The sequence below is a fragment of the Phascolarctos cinereus genome, unplaced genomic scaffold (genome assembly GCF_003287225.1).
Source record: "Phascolarctos cinereus isolate Bilbo 61053 unplaced genomic scaffold, phaCin_HiC Scaffold_4;HRSCAF=312, whole genome shotgun sequence".
NCBI lineage: Eukaryota > Metazoa > Chordata > Mammalia > Diprotodontia > Phascolarctidae > Phascolarctos > Phascolarctos cinereus.
The window spans coordinates 157,795,628-157,813,531 of NW_027555847.1; the positions used below are offsets into that span (position 1 = coordinate 157,795,628).

General features: G+C 46.4%; 1 protein-coding gene across 1 annotated transcript; it reads right to left on the reverse strand.

Annotated features, from left to right (window-relative positions):
- Window positions 1-261: 261 nt before the first annotated feature.
- VCP (valosin containing protein) lies at window positions 262-16,980 on the reverse strand. The gene is made up of 17 exons (XM_020977070.2): window positions 16,783-16,980; window positions 12,420-12,531; window positions 12,099-12,271; window positions 10,731-10,873; window positions 9,954-10,084; window positions 9,064-9,195; window positions 7,505-7,607; window positions 6,495-6,628; window positions 6,268-6,403; window positions 5,862-5,974; window positions 5,124-5,288; window positions 4,913-5,035; window positions 4,424-4,636; window positions 3,917-4,225; window positions 3,486-3,641; window positions 1,104-1,258; window positions 262-732 (listed from the first exon to the last, which is right to left on the reverse strand). Exons 1-17 carry the CDS (start codon window positions 16,797-16,799, stop codon window positions 627-629), a joined length of 2,421 nt encoding a protein of 806 aa, XP_020832729.1. The 5' UTR covers window positions 16,800-16,980; the 3' UTR covers window positions 262-626.
- Between the last annotated feature and the right edge of the window lie 924 nt (window positions 16,981-17,904).

Genomic DNA, 17,904 nt, shown 5'->3' on the forward strand with positions numbered 1-17,904 from the left:
AAGATATCAGAAAGAGACTTCCAGGGGAAAGGAGGAGGAGCAGGGGCCAGGACTCAGGCTCTGTTTTGACCCAATGTTTATTGTCCTTTTACAACATGTTTTTGGTTTAGAAACTGCTTGTGATTAGTTAATTTATTTTTCCAACATTAACTCAGAAGCATGTAAAATAAAATGAACCTACTCACTATGTAAACACCCAGTGGCTGTGGCCCTTATCCTGGTGTGGACAGGGAAAGAAGGGACAGCATGGGCAGCATGGAGTGAAGTTCAGGCGCTTTTATTACTGCTGGGGGCTGGACGCTGGCTCCCTTGCTCATGCCCCACAGAGGCCACCCGCCCACTGTACCCCCCCCAAACTACAAGAGAAATGGCGCAGGCTCAAGGCCCCGATTCCCTGTTGGTAATTCACTCTCCGCCTCCCAAATGAAAATTGCTTTTATTTTATCGCTTTTGTTTTGTATTTTTTTTTGCAACAGAAACCCCCTGTCCAGAGTCTGACTGCGGCTTAACTGTTCGGACTGAGGAATGGAGCAGGCCCCGGGTGCCCCCGGTCCCTCTCAGGCAAGAGCCTCCCTCCCCTGGGGACCGAGACCTGGCCAGCTTGCTCCGTGGCCAGCCGCTGCCGCTTAGCCATATAGGTCATCATCATTGTCTTCTGTGTACACGTTGCCGCCTGTGCCTCCTCCACTGCCCTGGCTGGGGCCAGCCCCGCCTTGGTTCCCTGAGGGGAATCTGCAGGCCAGAGAGTGTTCATTAGGACTTGATCAGAGGCAGCCTCCTCCCTCCCACCCCTACCTAGGAGGCTATCTAATCTAACCCACTCATTGACAAATGAAGACGCTAAGACCTCAGATGGGTGAGTAGCTTGCCCAAGGTCACACAGAGAGGGAGAATTAGAAGCCCGATGTGGGGCCTAGGCAAGTCCTCTGACCCCAGGACCAGGTTCCTTCCATTGCACCTTCTTTCTCTGGCCATCCGCCCAGCATGACCAACTCCCAAGCAAACAGATACCATCCCATCTCTCTTTAGCTGGTCCATTTTGCTTTTTCCCTCCCACAAGCCATCCCCCAAGTACCACACCTCACAAGTCCTATCCCTCTTACCTGAAGCTGCCAAAGCCCCTGCTCTGCTGAAGGGTCTGGGCAAACATCTCATATTTTCGGATATCATTGTCACTGACAGAGCGGCGGGCAAAGCGCATGGCCTCCTCAAAGTGGTCCCGGCGGATCTCAGGGACCGGGTCATCCTCTTCTACCTCCTGCAGGGTAGAAAGAGGTGACAGGGGATTAAGGCCCATCAAGACTTACCAAGTCTGGCTCTCCCTTTTTGCCCCTTCCTCCCCCAAGAAGCTTAGGATGACTGGCACCTCACACCTGGTAACCCAAGATAAAGCCCAGGCTCCAGGTGGGTACTGAACAGACCAGCCCCACAGTCTTTCCAGTCCAGAGTCAGGCAATGCTGTACATAGACATAGTTTGAAGAGGCTACTGAGCATCATCCTTAATGCAGTCTTTAAAGATGCCCAAACATCCTCCAAATTCCCTGTAGTGATCCATTACATCATGTAGGGACTTATCTAAAATCTCCTTGATCTGTTTTTATTTTCAGCTTAAATTACAACTTGGGCAGCTACATCATCTTAATGATTCAACTACTTACTTGCAAAGAATGTCCCAATATTTACTCTAAAATTAACTCTCTTCAGGCTTCATAGTGGGTGGAAAAAATGTGTGCATATGTATGAAACAGACAGTAGTTCTAGTGTCCTAGAATTTAGGGGAAGACCCAGTTTCTCCATAGGTCCAGACCTATGCTTTCACTGCTAGAGAGAACTCCCAATGAGGAAACTCCCTCTACCAATGTAGTCTGGCAAATGCTCTGCAGCTTTAGAAAGCTGTTAGGAACACTGAAAGGTTATGTGATCCCACTCAGAGATTTTGTCTTCCTAGTTCTGAGGCCAGCACTCTACCACACACAAGGCTGCCTCTCAAAAATCTCTCTACTGACTGGACAGAAGACAGACAAAAATAACTATAATCCATGGCAGAATACAACAAAGTGCTCAGAGAATTTAGAGGAGGAAGCAATCACTTCCACTGCTAGGGAGCTGCACAGAGAAACGGGCATCTGAGCAGTGATTTGAAGGCAGGATGAGACTGGGAAATGACAAGCAGTGTGTTCTGGTTACAAGTCAGTATGCAGATAATATAAATCAAAGGACATTAAGCTGGAAGGAACTTTACGAAAAGAACAGTATAAGATGAAGTCAGGAAGTTATTGGATCCAGACTATGGAAGGCTTTAAGTAACAGGCTAGTTTGACCCTTCTTGATAGATGGGTTTTTTTTGTTTTTCAAATATGGTCAGGCATGTGTAATTAAAAAGATCACTGTGGCAATGGTATGAAAGACAGATTAGAGTGAGGCAAGACTCAAGGCAGAAATACCAAATAAAAAGAGCTAGTTCAACTATCTAGTCTGGAGGTCACAGGAGTTTGAAGCAGGGTGGTGATGGTGGGAGAAAAAAGGAGAGATTCAAGAGATACCACTAAAGAATCAAGATGACTTAACAATTAACTGCACATAAGAGGTGAAGGAGAATGAAGATGACTTGGAGGTTTTGAGGTGGTTGACTAGGGCAATGATGATGCTATAAATATAGGAAAATATATTCCTATATTTAGGGGCATGTGGGGGTGGGGAAGATAAGCTGTTCAGTTCTGTTCATGCAGTAGATGTTACTCTTAGAATGAGTTCAGTATTAAAGATACAAATGTTTGAGTTACCTGATTAAAAGTGATAATTCAAATAAAACGAATGGCTAAAATAGCCAAAGGACAGAAAGCAAAGCGGACAGATAAGGCCATGCGGAGAACCCTGTTTTAGATGAGAAAAAAGGGCCCAAAAAAAGAGAGCCCAAAAATACAGTTTAATGCAAGGAGGGGAGCTATATCAAGAAGGGAATGTTCAATTGTGAAGTACAACATCAAGATCAAGGAAAATGCAGAGTAAAAGCCACTGGGTTTGGTGATAAGGTTGCTGAAGGCCTTTTAAAAAAAAGCCATTTCAGTAAAAGCACTGGTGAAAGCCAGATTGTAAAGGTTTGAGGTATATGCGAATAATGAAGCTATAGCAGCAGTTTGGCAGTGAAGAGCTAAGGACAAAACAATAGCTTGAAGGTATATAAAGGCAAGGATTTTTTTTTAGTATCAGCACTTTAATAGGTAGTTAAATGGAGAAAATTAATGCAAGGGAAGGAAGCTGGAGGTGATGAGATCAAGCACGATGGACAAAAGAAAGCATGAAAACTTAAGGAAGCTTTCACAGTAGAGGAGTAAGAGTGCTCCAATCAGATGTGTCTTGTCTCCCCAACAGAACGTAAACTCCTTGGGGACCAAGTCCTCTATTCGACTCAAGAGCACATTACTGGTTCAGTGTTCCTTAAAGCTTGGCTAGATGGGAAAGCAGGTTGGGGAAAGGGACTTACCATGGCAGAGGGATTGGTCTGCCTTTCCCGCTCTCGTCGGATTTCACTCTCAATGGACTCACGGATAGCCAATTTGCAAGCACGCTGGCAAATCTCTGTCAGGTCAGCCCCAGAGAAGCCATTAGTCATCTTGGCCAGGAACTCTAAATCTACATCCTGCCGGAAGTCAGAAAGCAAATTCAGCACCCAGACCCTGAAGTCCCAAATACAAGGCCATCTTTCCCCTGGTTCACCTTAATTGTCCTTTCTATAATGACCGTTCCAGACCCTGAAACCAGAATTCACAAGGGCTACCCAAGGAATACTCCAAACACGGCCTAAATATTTCTTTTGGCAAAGCAATCTGGGAGAAAGACCACTTCCTCACCACATCAGCCTGCTGTAGGAAAGAAATGTGATTGCCAGTTTATCCCCACAATCCCTCTACTCACCTTGGCAACAGGTGACTTCCTCAGGTTGGCCTTAAGAATTGCAACACGGGACTTTTCATCAGGCAAGGGTATGTAGATAAGCTGGTCCAAGCGGCCAGGCCGAAGAATTGCAGGGTCAATAATATCAGGCCGATTGGTGGCACCAATGATGAACACGTTTTTCTTTGTGGACATACCATCCATCTCTGTCAGGATCTGGTTGATGACTCTGTCAGCAGCACCTCCTCCATCTCCAATGTTGCCACCACGAGCCTTGGCAATTGAATCCAGTTCATCAAAGAACAGAACGCAGGGGGCAGCTTGGCGGGCCTTCACAGAAGAATGACGTGCAGACATATGAACACCTGCGCAGGCACTCACTCCTCCCTCCCAAAGGCTCTTTTATCCCCATATCCAATGGCTTTGTTAAGCAATGCTGAGATGGTTTCACAATTAAATCCAAACACAAGCCACCCAGTCAGTTCGGAACTCCATAGGGTTAGACGCTTGATCCAATACAGGGCTTACCTTGTCAAATATCTCACGGACATTGGCCTCAGACTCGCCAAACCACATTGTGAGAAGTTCAGGGCCCTTGATGGAGATGAAGTTTGCCTGGCATTCATTGGCAATAGCTTTGGCCAATAGGGTTTTTCCACAGCCAGGGGGCCCATAGAACAGGACTCCCTTGGAAGGTGTCATACCAAACTTGAGGAACTTGTCTGGGTGCTCCACAGGGTACTAGATAAAAAGTAAGCTGAGTCACCCTTTAATACGAGGAACTGGGAAGAGAGGTGTAATCAATAGCACCTCTCCTTCTGGGAATAAGAAAGCCAAGCCACACACCCAATTTGTTTCAAATCACCAGTCTCCCACATCCAGAAGCCCAGGTTCCATTCCAGGTACCCAAAAGTAGTCTCATCTGCTACCACAACCCCTGTGGGGAGTAGGTACCAAAAGCCTTACTCACCATTCTGCAGAACTCTGAACCAGTCCTAAGCCTCAAGACCCCCTCACCTGAACAAGCTCTTGGAGCTCCCGCTTGACATCCTCCAGACCACCAATGTCCTCCCAGGTCACCTGTGGCACCTCCACAACAGTCTCACGAAGTGCTGACGGATTACTCTGGCTCAGGGCCCACTAGTACAGGAAGATAGAGCTGGAATAAGACTCTGTTAAAGAACAGGAGGAGAAGGAAAGAAGCAGGAGTTATGAAAGGTACCCTTACCCGGAAGTCATCCATGGTGACAGCCAGGGAGTTCATGACTTCAGCATCAATGGTCTCATCCTCCAGGTCGATGAGGTCCATCTTCTTTCGAATGGCCTGCAGTGCTGCCTCTGAACAGAGGGCTGCCAGATCTGCACCTACATGTCCATGGGTCTCATTGGCCACCTGTAGGCAGAAAGTCAATCTGGTTAGAGCTCAGCTCCATGACTGGGGACTCCCTCACTGTGCAGCTAAGGTTTAAAGAGAAGACTGCCAGGCCTCTCGTGCTCATTTCCCTCTCCATAAGCTCTTCCCACTATGAGGTAGAGCCTCAGCCTTCTCTTCTCAAGACACATGGTACTAACAGATTTGCCTTCGGAATTTCATTTGTTGTGTTTGCAAAGTCACAAGTTGCTCATGACTACTCAGGGGACAGTTCACACTTGCCAAAGTCAGGGCTCTCAGTGACTGGGGCCTTGACACACATCAATGTTTCCCTTGCCATGGCCTTATTTAACTCAAGCTGAGTTAACTTATTTCAAAGTAACTTCAAAATAGCTTTTCTTCCCATACAAGTTCATTAATGATCACAGTCTATCTCCCAAAGCCAGATCTCTGTCTATACCTCTGCCCCAAAAAGCACTCTGCTTCAACAATCCACTACAGCCCTGCTCCATATAGTCTCCGGGGCTCAGCAAACTCTCCCCTCAGCCTTCTCTCAGATCCTGATCTTCCTGCTTCATCCCTAAGGTCTCTTACCTGCTCTAGGTCTACATCATCCGCCAGCTTCATGTTCTTGGTATGGATCTGCAAGATTTCCAAGCGTCCTGTGGCGTCAGGAATTCCAATATCTACCTCCCTGTCAAATCGACCTGTGGGGATGCATGTATACATACAACTCAACCCTGGGCTCTGGCCACATGTGCCTGCCTCCTCCCCAGTGGAAATCTGGGTAAAAGGAAGGACCCCTATTGTTAAGTGATCTGGAGACAGCCTAGACCCTGCTACTATTGAGGGGGAGGGGAAAGGGAATGGAGCTTCAGGAAAAGCATTGGCAGGAATCTGGTACAACCCAGCCCAACATGCTACACCTTAAAAGATCATACATATGATCCTATGATCACTTAGAGAAGAGCATTCACCAAAAATGCCAAGGAGCCATTACCAAACCGTCTAAGAGCTGGGTCAATGCTGTTGGGTCTGTTGGTTGCTGCCATAACGATCACATGTGCCCTCTGCTTCAAACCATCCATGAGAGTCAATAGCTGCGACACAATTCGACGCTCTACCTCTCCATGGGTCTGTCAAAGCACAAAGTCCCTGGTCAATATAGACAAGCTTGTGCCCCAATTCTCCTGACTTGGGTCCTCTCTCCCTTAGGGGAGTCCATACCTTCTCTCTCTTGGGAGCAATGGCGTCTAGCTCATCAATGAAAATGATAGCAGGAGCATTCTTCTCCGCCTCTTCAAAAGCCTTCCGCAGGTTGCTCTCTGACTCACCAGCTAACTTGCTCATAATCTCAGGACCTGAAGAGGTGCATCATGCAAGCAAGGATGAAGCTGGTTTTCTTCTCCCCAAGGAGAGGAATCATAAGGGTCGTTCACCACCCCTGCCCAGGCTCTGTTACAACAACTGAGAAGCTCTCCAGCCACCTCTGACAGACCCTGACACCTAGGCAAACAGCCAAGACCATGAAGGAGAGCCTTGTTTTTCCCTGCTATGAAAATGAGATGAGGATGCTGCAAAGAGCAAGTTTAAGGAGACAAGCTGGCAACTATTTGCTTGCCAGAATGACTGCCTGGTCACTGCCCACATCAGGCTACTTTTCCTATGACCCCTCCCCTCCATCCTCAGAGGACAGAGGACCCAATGGACGATGGATTATTCATGGCCTCCCTGACCTTACCCAGGCACTTTCAGAGAAGGAGCCTCATCTCCCCTTACAGAGCCAATTCAGCATTCCCACATAGCTAGGGCAGATAATGAAATAATTCTAATTTACTTGCCTACCCACCCCCGAACTGTTACTTGTCTCTCTATTTCCTGAATCCTAACAGAAGACAGTTCTAGAGGCAAGGATATATACAACATAATTAGAAGAGCCATTTGACACATGCCTATAACCCACTAAAGCCATTTGCCTCCCCTGGTAGGGTATGCATCTGAATTAATTCGCACCCCACCAGGAGAGGCAAATGTCTTGCACCCCTTTCAGAACCAGTGGTTTTCAACTCTGTCTCAGATTTAACTAAACTGAGGGGAAGAAGGAAGTCAGAGGAAAAACATTTGTGTGTGTGTGTGTGTGTGTGTGTACACACACACACACTGTATTGAGGGGACATCTGGAAATCAGCACTTAAGAGTCAGATCCAACCCACTCCAGGAAGAGCTAAGTAACTCACCATTGATCAGAAAGAAAAATGCTCCAGTCTCATTTGCCACAGCTCGAGCAATCAGGGTCTTTCCTGTTCCAGGAGGCCCATAGAGCAGGATGCCTCGAGGAGGCTGGGAACAGGCACAAAATAGATTAAAGAGAGTTAAGCTAGTACCCACACCGGTTCTCTTCCCTCCCTCAACTCTATCTTCAAGAAGTTTAGCAAAGGCTCCCCATATTGGGGATGGGATGAAAAGTTTAAACCTGACAGTAAGAATAAGTCCTTAGTGGCAAAAGCAACAGTATGATTCACTATTCAGCCCAAAGGAGGAAGTTGTACACAGTGAAGACACTGCAAGGGGAGAGAAGACAGGGGACCTATATCTCAAGAGGGTTCAGGAGTTAAGAAACCTTAAAAGCAAGACATAATACTTTGGAAAATTCTAGTCAGAAATTCCAGAAGCTAGAAAGGAACCAAAAGGTGACCCGGTCCCCAGACTTTAGGAAGGTGACTACATCTTGAAGAACAAATACCAGATCTTAATTACAGATCTCTAGGGATGCAGGTTCCATACTCATCATTGTCTCATTCTACTGTTCATTACATCCTTGGTAAATTCTTCCAACCACAATCTCTATTGAGCCAAGTCCATCAAAAAAATTCAGAAGAGTTGAAAAGAACCTTAGAGGTCATCAGATCTCTGCATTATCATCAAGATAAGAAAACCAAGACTCAGAGAGGTAACTTTCACTTGCCCATTGCCCTAGTGTTTCCTCCTCCCTGACATGAGACACAAGAAAGTGACGGTTCAGTACTCCCTCACACAAACCACTCACACACCATAGTACAGTCACTAAATTGCACGTGCATTCATTACCAAGTTATCTACTTCATGCAAGAAGCTGTGAGGAATACAGAGAGGAATGACTCCAGGAGCTTTCAGTCTAGTAATTTCAAACTTTTTCTTCTTCAGGATAAACGTCAGCTTTAACCTAGACTGATTTCCCCATTCCTGTACTTCTCTCTGACCCTTTTCTCTAAACCCTCTCCAGTCCCTTCACATCCTATAAAGTGACCTGCCTTGAATACAGCACTCAAATTAGGGACTTACCTAGATTACTTCCTGGCTCCCACTCACCCCATTTCTTCTAAGTCAATAGTATGCTAGGTTATTAAAGTGTTAGCATGGAATCACACTCAGCCTGTAATCTGAACTCCAAGACTCATGCTCTACCTCTACCTAGGCAATCTTTCCCAAAGTATAAACCTTGGGATCTCCCCATTAATTACATGCTCATTTTTACACTCACTTTTCTAATTACCAAATTTATTTCTGAAAAACCAGGAAAATCAGGCTAGTACCAGAACTCAGGATTTCCATGAGCATTATGTACCCAAGTCATTAATAAAATGACTGCAGAGTACTCCCTCTATGGGATACCACTCACTATCCCCCTACAATGATATCAAGGCATTGTTACTTTCCCTTTACTTTCCATTATCCCTTCATAAAGCACAACTTTAAAAAGCTCTCTCCCTGCTGTTCTTCCTGAGCAGGGCCTTATCTGAAGCCAAAGGTCAAATACCTTTACACCAATGGCCTTGAAGAGGGCTGGATGTCTCAGTGGCAGCTCCACCATTTCCTTAATCTGAGCCAACTGTTTTCGGCAACCACCAATGTCATCATATCCCACTTCATTGAGCGATTCCTCTTCATCCTGGGTGAAAGGAAGCATGTGTGTGTATACATATATATATATATACACAGACATACAGATATAGAGACACAGAGACATATACACACATACATATAATTAGCAAGAATAAACATATACATATGTGCATTACCAAAGATTCAAATTGGTCCAATGTCAGAATATGGGGATAATTTCAGGGAAAAGGAAGGCCTTGAGAAGAACAAATTTCCACAAGGTATCCTAGTCCAGAGTCCAAGAGATCCAAGGGAAATCTCCCCCTAGAAAAGTCTAACATAGCTACTTCTACTGGCTGATGAAAACTCTACTGGAATGTCTCCCAAAGGCCAAAAACTAGGAAACTAAAAACCTAAAGAGCTCTGAAGGTACTACTCTTGGAGAAGCTAAATTGTCACTTTGGTCCAAGTATCTATTCCCAGGTGTTTTTTCTAAAATTATCCTATCAAGTGAGTTCAGTACAAGAAACCATCAATCCCAAAAGGCTACATTCTGCTGATTCTTGGCTCACACCTAATCCCTTACTTCTATAAAGAAATCTAGAGAGGTAGAACCAAAGAAGGCTATCTTTATCTCAAGGAGCAGCTTAGCTTGGGCCCATTACCTGAGGATGGAGCTCTTCAGCCCCTCTGCTACCATATCACTCCCAACATAAGACCATTCTACTCACTTGAATTCTCTACTCAGCTTCCTCAACACTCCATTCCAAACCATCCTACATAATCAAAAGACTGATGAGCTTTTACCACAAGAGTGGAGTTTACCTCTCGTTTGATGGGCTCCCCTTCACAATGGATCACTGTATCTGGAGCAACAATGCAGTAGGGGCTGGGATCTGTCTCCACCACTTTGAATTCTACAGCACGCATTCCACCACGGACAAGGAAGATATCACCTATAGGATCATTGCAGCATACAGTTACTACAGGTACCAACAGTATACATGGATAGTAAGCTAGAAAAGACCAAGTGTGAGTTCAATCACAAACACTGGGACCCACAACTCTGAAAGCACATGGATTCCTGTGTCCTGACACTTGGTTAAGGGGCAGAACATTCATCTGGACTTAGAAAAACCTCTTTGCCACTTGGATATCCTGTATAGAAGAAAATCTTTCCAATAAATGATCAGTTTTTGCCATAGATGATTAACAGTCTACACTTTGAACCAAACAATGAAAAAGGGCCAATATTAGAGTTTCACATAATGGAGGCAGGAGGAACCATGTACTCTCTAAGAATCAGAACTGGACAAATTGGCAAAAACCTTACCTAGGAAGGGTGTTGAGGGCCACCTGGAACCCAACTACCACCAAGGCCTAGCTTAGCCTAAGAGAAATAAAAGAGGCAGCTTTTTCTCCTGGGGTACAGGATATACCTATGTGAGTGGGGGCAGATGGGTGTGAGAAGTTAGAGGGGGAGATCACATATTAAACATCTTCTAGAGATCATGGATATCTGCACCAAGTAACTCTGCCCATAATCAATGAAGTGCTATGAAAATGGCCCTACTAGTCTATTTCCCAAAGCCCTTAACTTACCTTTCCGGATGGGTCGATAAGCTTCCAAGAAGTATGGCTTGAGGTACACCTCAAAGAGATTGCCGGTGATGCCTTCTACCGTGTCATCGATGGGCAGCACATGGATACGTTTGCCGTACTTCACATCTGGGCACGGCTGGATGCTGAGGACGACAAGCAGACTCCACGTTACCCACCACACTGCAGCCCCAAGCACTGGGCGTCGGAAAGGGCCTGGTACAGAGAGCTGATGGCAAGTGAAAGAGAAAAGGCAGGGACGGCTTTAGGTGAAGAGAGGCAGGAGAATGGGGTGGGAAGGAGGGTAGGAAAAAAAGCAGGAGCTGAAGCAAGACATCACGTCCCAGGGCCCTGGACTCCAAGGCGGAGAGAGAATGCCAGAAGTTCCAGATGGGGACCCAGCTTAAGGATAATGACTCTTACTACCACTCAAGGGAAGCAATACGGGAAAAAGGGAAGAGCAGCTCTTCAAAGGCAAACTGTCAACTTCCTACCCCTCCTTTCCCTTGGTGTCTCATGGCCTCACTTAATAGAGGAGTTTGGGCCAAAAGTAAGAAGGTATAAAATGAAAGAATAGTCAACTAAACATAAGAAACAGAGCCCTGATACCAGTCATTACACATATGAACAGAAATATACTTCCACTCTATGTGTGTCTAAGGAATCTATTTAGCCCTAGTCTCCTAACAAAAAGATTACATGAGACTCATAGCCAGGAGAAAGTAACTAAATATACCCAAGATGAAATAATACAGACAGTGAGAATCTTAGTGTAAAAGGAAGTGAGAGAAGACTTCAACTAAGGACTGGACAGAAAGAGAAAGCAAAGGAAGGTCACTAGAGACCATTCATCCATGACTAGTACTACATGAGCCACTACCCTGTGACAGCTGGTTTTCTTAACTGACTTTCCAGGGGTCAAAGTCTGACATACACAAGCTCTAAGACCCCTAAAATTCTTGGCTAATATCCCTCCCCTTAATTCTCTACTTCCCAGCATGAGAACACAGAACCCTCAGCACAAGCAGAGGCAAAAGAGACATTACAAGAAAAACTATCAGTCTGGTTCCCTAAGCAAAGTCACAAAGCCTGGTTTCTATGAAACATCGAGACATTCAACTTGAAGCCATGGTATAGGAGAATTTATTGGAGCCAATCTCACACCTTCCCAGTCCCCACAGTGGTTGCTGGGACCTTAGGGTACCTGAGTCTTCCCCAGAAACATACCTGAACCCTGAAGTGAAGCTCCAATCTCCCTTTCACGGTAGGGAGGAATGTTTATGATAATCCGACTTGTGCCCACCTAGTTCAACCCCAATGCCCAGGTCTCTTTCAAGTCTCCCTCATTAAGGGCCAAGAATCCTCACACACCTGATGACATCCCCCAGGCGCACTCGTAGGTTGTTGCGGACAACCCTGTTCATTCGAATCTTCTCATCTGAGCATGTGTCATCAGAAAGGACAATGCACACAGCTTCCCTTCTCTTCTTGCCTTTGAGCAACACTGTGTCACCTCGGAAGAGCTGCAATTCATCCATCTTGGCCTAGAAACAGTGTGAAAGTCATTGGTCAGTAGAGGTCACTAGGGCCCAGTGAATAAGCACTAATCCAACTACTTGCAGCCCATGTCCCTGCTGACCCATTAACGCATAAAGTACCTCCAAATAAAACAGATCAGCAATGTAAATTTACCTGAGACAGGGACACCACACTGTTGTCTTCATTAATAGCTTCATCAACAATTAACCGATTGGGGCGGTTCTTCTGCTTGAGAATGGCTGTTGATAAGTCATCTGCTTTTGAACTGGAAAAGGAAAATCAAGTTAAGACTCCCACAGCCATATCACTCATATCCACAGGAAGTACTTTTCAAAGTGTGGTCTGGGAACCCTGGGGGTTCCTGAGAACTTGTCAGGGAGACTTTAAGATTGAAATTATTTTCACAATACTAAGGTGTTTTAATTTCTAATACAGTAAATGCTGATAGCTATAACTCACAAACAAAAACTCTCTGGGGTCCTCAATACATTAGAATACAACCATAATAACTCAACAAGTTAGAAAAAGAGACTTAAAACCCACAAACTAAGCACAAACAATGACCTATGCAAGACCCATCACCACAAGTTTTCAGTTAATTTACTGCTGGTATATCCAAGTGTTTCTGCCTCAAAGACAGAAAAAACACAGGAGACCAGCTAGGTGTTCCAGAAAAATAGAGAAGTGAATATAAATTTCACATTACAAGGACAAAAAGTCTACTGCCCCCATGGAAAATAGTCATGGGCAAAAAAGAAAACATTTTTGTGAGTAGCCTCAAAGGTTAATAATAGTACTGTTACCTACATATTCATTTGTTCACAACACTGTTTAAACAACTACTATGTAAAATGGCAAGTTCTTATAGGTTTGGATGGCCAAGTAGTATGGCATTGGTCTCATAAACCAAAGATTATGGGTTCCAGCCCTGTCCACCGCTGACATGGAAAACTTCTTTAAACCAGCAAATTTTGGGGAGGCAATGTGATGTATGGGATAGAGCACCAGACTTGGAATCAGAAGTAATGGGTTTGATTCCTGCCGCGGACTCTAAGCTGTGTAACCTTTAGCAAGCCACATAACCTCTCTGACCGCAATTTCCTCATACTGAAAATTATAACATTAGGCTCAATGACTTCTGAGGTCCCTTCCAGTTCATTAGGATCCTCTGCTCCTAATAGAAAAGTTTAAAGTAACAATTTTCACCAGGTCTCAGAGAGGCCCCAACCTTCTTTCAGGTTGCTTGGGTTAAACCCAACAAAAAGATTCTCAATACCCCAAGATCTTCTACTGTCAGAACCCCATTTTAAGCCTTCCCTAATGGCTTCTATCCACAACTGCAATAACCAGCCCAAAGACGATGTAAATTATTAGCAAATAATGAATTAAGTCTGAGGTTTCCAGAAAAAAAAGTTCACACTGGATGTACAAAACCATCTTGGAAGCCATCAAAGTGCTACCAAACAAACAAGCTTCACAGGAAGTTGAGTTCTAGGACACTAGCTTAATGGAGCTAGTCAAATGTCAAGTGGTTGAAACTAAGAAATACAGAAGCAAGTGAGGAATTTCTCGTTTTCATCTACGCTTAAAAATCAAAGCTGTCAAGGATAAACTAGACACTCATGCTATACTTCATAACAACTCAAATAAAAATTTTGAGGGCCTATCAATAACTACCCTACCAAGCCCTACTCCAGCACCCATCAGCTAAACTTAGGGACACTGCTTGATTTAATTTGGACAGGACTTTAGTAAGGATCAATCAATTCCTTTTTAATCAAGACCTAAAAAGATAACTTTAAGCCCAACTGAAGAAGGAAGTCTCTTGCATCATAACCTTTTCTTTTAAAATCCCAGGAAAAACATGTCTGTTGGGGCCAATGGGATTAATGCTCTCAATAAAGCTGTTAAGACTTCTGTTAACTCTTCCACATAAAACACAGGACTTCCAACCAGCACCCAACACTACCATTTCCATCAGCTGAAAAAACCACCTGTGCAACTAATGTGAATATACGTCAAAGCCAGAAAAGAAAATAATGATAATGATAAAGGATCAGCATGCCTATTGCCAAGCAGGACTTAAGTGCCAGTTCAGAGTAGTGAAAGCTTAGCAGGCACTAAGCCATCAGGGCCCTCTTTCCCAGCCTGCCCAACAACCTGCCCCTCCCACAATAGGGACTAGAAGTGAATTGTCTCTAAGGTACAGCCATCTTGTTGCCTTACCAATGCAAGCAGAAAGTAGCAGCATAAAGGGGCAAAGGGAATGAACAAAATGCAAAAAATGCCATTAAGGCAAGTTTGTGCTGTAAGCTACCAATAACCCAGCTATAAGACTAGCTCCCCCAAGGACAGTCTGACTCTCCCTCAGAATGTAAGAAAATTAGGTTAACTGAGCCAGCAGGTCAAGAGGTATGCTAACTCCTGAAAGCTCTTTAGAACACAGGATCCGAGGTCTATGGTCATCCAGTTGAATCCTCTTCTACAGATGTGGAATCTAAAGCCTGGAGAAGCTAAATGACTTGCCCAAGGTTACACAAGTAGTAAGCATTAGCAAGATTTTGAACTCATGTCCCCTGACCTTTACCATGCGGTGTCATCTTCCATCAGACTCAGCTTGACTCAGACCCTAACCAGAGTAATCCTGGGTCCACACTCTGGGCTCTATGACTTCAGAGGACCAAAGAGAACTCTGAGATACAAGCCATAAATATGAGGAGGGTTCTAAAGAGTAACAAGATTTAAAAACCAAAAGTCTATTTAAAAAGTTAACAAGTTCTCTAGCATGATAAAGAAAATGCTGAGAGGGTAGCCTTACAAAGGTATTTAATACAAAACTACTACAATGATTAAGCAGTACTACTAAATTATACCTTACTTCAGGGAGAAAAGGCACTGAATAGAAAAACTGCGGTAAATATAAGGAGTTACAGTAGAGAATATTTGACTTGAGTCAGGAGAACACAAATTTAAATTCTGAACTATTTCCTAATGGATGAAAGGAGAATAATAGCATTTCCCCTTTCTCGGGTTGTTGTGAGCATCAAATTAGATGTATTCGCACATCAAGTCAACGAGCATTTACTAATGGCACACTATGTGCAAGACACTGTACTAGATGCTAGAGATATAAAACAAGACAAAAAGCACTCTGCAAACCTTAAAGGACTACATAAATGTTAGGTAGTATTAAAAATAGTCCCAACGCTGGAAAACACTGATATGCTTGGTCTTGGAAGCAGTGAAGGAAAATATTGCCTTTTGACCCTGGGAGCCTATAATTTATTTCAAACTTTCAACACTCTAAGCTTTGGGCTAAGAAGGTTCTGGATATTCAAAGAATGACCTTTCTGGGTTTACCTTCCTCACCATTAGGAACCTACTACCTCAAGGGCCGTGTGCCCTGAGCACTCCAACCAACAAAGCTGGCAGCTCTAGTAGGTCCCCAACTCCAGTTCAAGTCTGAATTCAAAGACAGCCAGTAAAGGACCAACCGGTAAAAAAATCTAAATATTGAAACCATCAACAGACAACACAGGGGAGAAAAAAGTAAAGGAATAATCTCTAATCTCGGGAGCTCCTAGAGAAAAGGAAATCAGATTTCTCATCTGCATAACAAGAAGCAATGAAGTAGGCCATTTAAAGGGGCCAAACCAGTGCCCCACCCCAATCGATTTGCTCTCCCCGCCTCCCAAAAAGCAGCAAACCTACCTTCCATCAAAATTCCGGAAATGATGTTAGCACCAAAATGCCAAGCTTTAGCCAGAGGTAGAGAGTGGTTCTTCCCCATAACCCCACGACACCTCTTCACCGGCCCTGCACCAAGGCGTGTGTTCCCCAAAGGAGTTAATAAATCTCACTAGTCAGTCAAGTCCCGGGTCCACCCCGCCCTCAATTATCGCCTTGGCCCGGCCGACTTAATTTCCCAAAACTGGCTGGTTCCTACTGCTCAACCAGGATCCGGCCCGAGAGCCCCAGTCCTCACGTGGCCTGTCCCCCCCAAGCCGGCGGCACTGGGCCCGGCATCGGCACAGGCCGGGGCCCTGGAGGAACCACCTACTCCAGCCGAGGAAAGCCCCGGCGCCCGTGCCCGCCTCCCCATCCTCCCCCGCCTCCTCCCCCCTCCATCGCCGCGGCTCTCCCAAAAGACGAGCGCAGGGCAGGTGTCCTGGGCCCAACGCTCCTCTCAGGCGGCGGCGGCCCGAGGGCCAGACTAGGCCCAGCGGGGCCGGGCCCTTCCCCCCGCCCACTGCTCCCGCGGGAGACGCCGGGGCCTGCATGACACAGCAGGATCGGGATCTGGCCTGGGCCCGGGGCTCCCAGCGCCGCGTGCCCGCCGGGCCGGGCTCGAGGACGCGCGCTGAAGAGAGGTGGCCCGCCTGGCCTGCGGCCCATCCCCAGCATGAACTGCGACCGGGGCCGGGGCCTACCCAGCTCGGCCACCCGCCCGAGGCCCGGGGCCCGGGGCCCGTGCGCGCCCCCGTGGGGGGAGGGGACGCGCAGGGGAGACACTTACTCGGCTCCCGAGGCCATGGCGCGCGCCTGTCTCCCGGCCGGCGGCGCGCGGGTAACGGCTACGAGGGGCTGGCGGCGGGCGGCTGGGCCCGGCTGGGCTCGGCTCTCCCAGGCGGACGGTGGCGGTTCCTCCGGGTGGGCTCCCTCTCGCTCTTCCCACGGAGGCGGCGGTGGGGAGGGCGGGTGGGGAGGGCTCCGGTTTCGGGAGAAGGAAGCGCTGGCGACTACCTCAGCGGCTGCGGGCGCTTCAGGGAGACTGAGCCGAGAAGAGCCGAATCATCGGAAGGGGAGAAGCACACAGCACAGCCAATCAGCACCCGCGCTGCTGGCCCCCTCCCTCCCCTCCGTTCCTCTCCCCGGCAACCCACTATGACCGACCAATCAGAAAATTCATCTGTAGATCCGCGCCCGCCCCCGGGGTGCAACACGCCTGGTAACGCAATGTTCATTGGCTACGGCGCTACGCTTCCTCGGTGGACTAGGAAGCGCAGCCCAATTAATAGGAAGAACGGCGTCAGATGGACAGACGAGAGGAGGGAGCTCGCTTTCTCTGAAGTGGACTCTCCCACTTGGCCCATGTTCATTGGCTCCGAGGGTTAGCGCTCCAGTGTTCCCAGCCGACGTTAGCACAATGGCTTGGGTCCTCTAGCCTCCCCTATTCCGGCTATCGACTCACACTTCAATCCATCTTATTCCTGTCATCCATCCCAATCCCCACTCACTTTCCAGTCACCTCCAAATCCCACCACTCTAACCGCCTTCGCTTTCTCTGCAAAATTTTCAGTCACCCTCTAACCCTGTGTCCTAATCTTCAATCCTATCATTCCAATCCGATTTTGTCCAAAAACCTGTCACTCCAGGCCTCTCAGTGATTTCATTGCTATAGGTTGTCACCCAGAAGCCCACATATCCTTTAACCTTTGCGTCACTCAAACCCTGACCAATCCCTAAGTCCCCTGTCTCGCTGATCTGCCTTGGACTCCACAACTTCTACCTCCATCTCACCTCATCCCTTCCAGTGTGCATTTTCCTATGGCTTTAATTAGGTCATCGTCTTCTCACTTCCCAGTCCAACCGTTTCTCGGAGAATGATAGCCAAAGACTACATATCCCAGCATACACT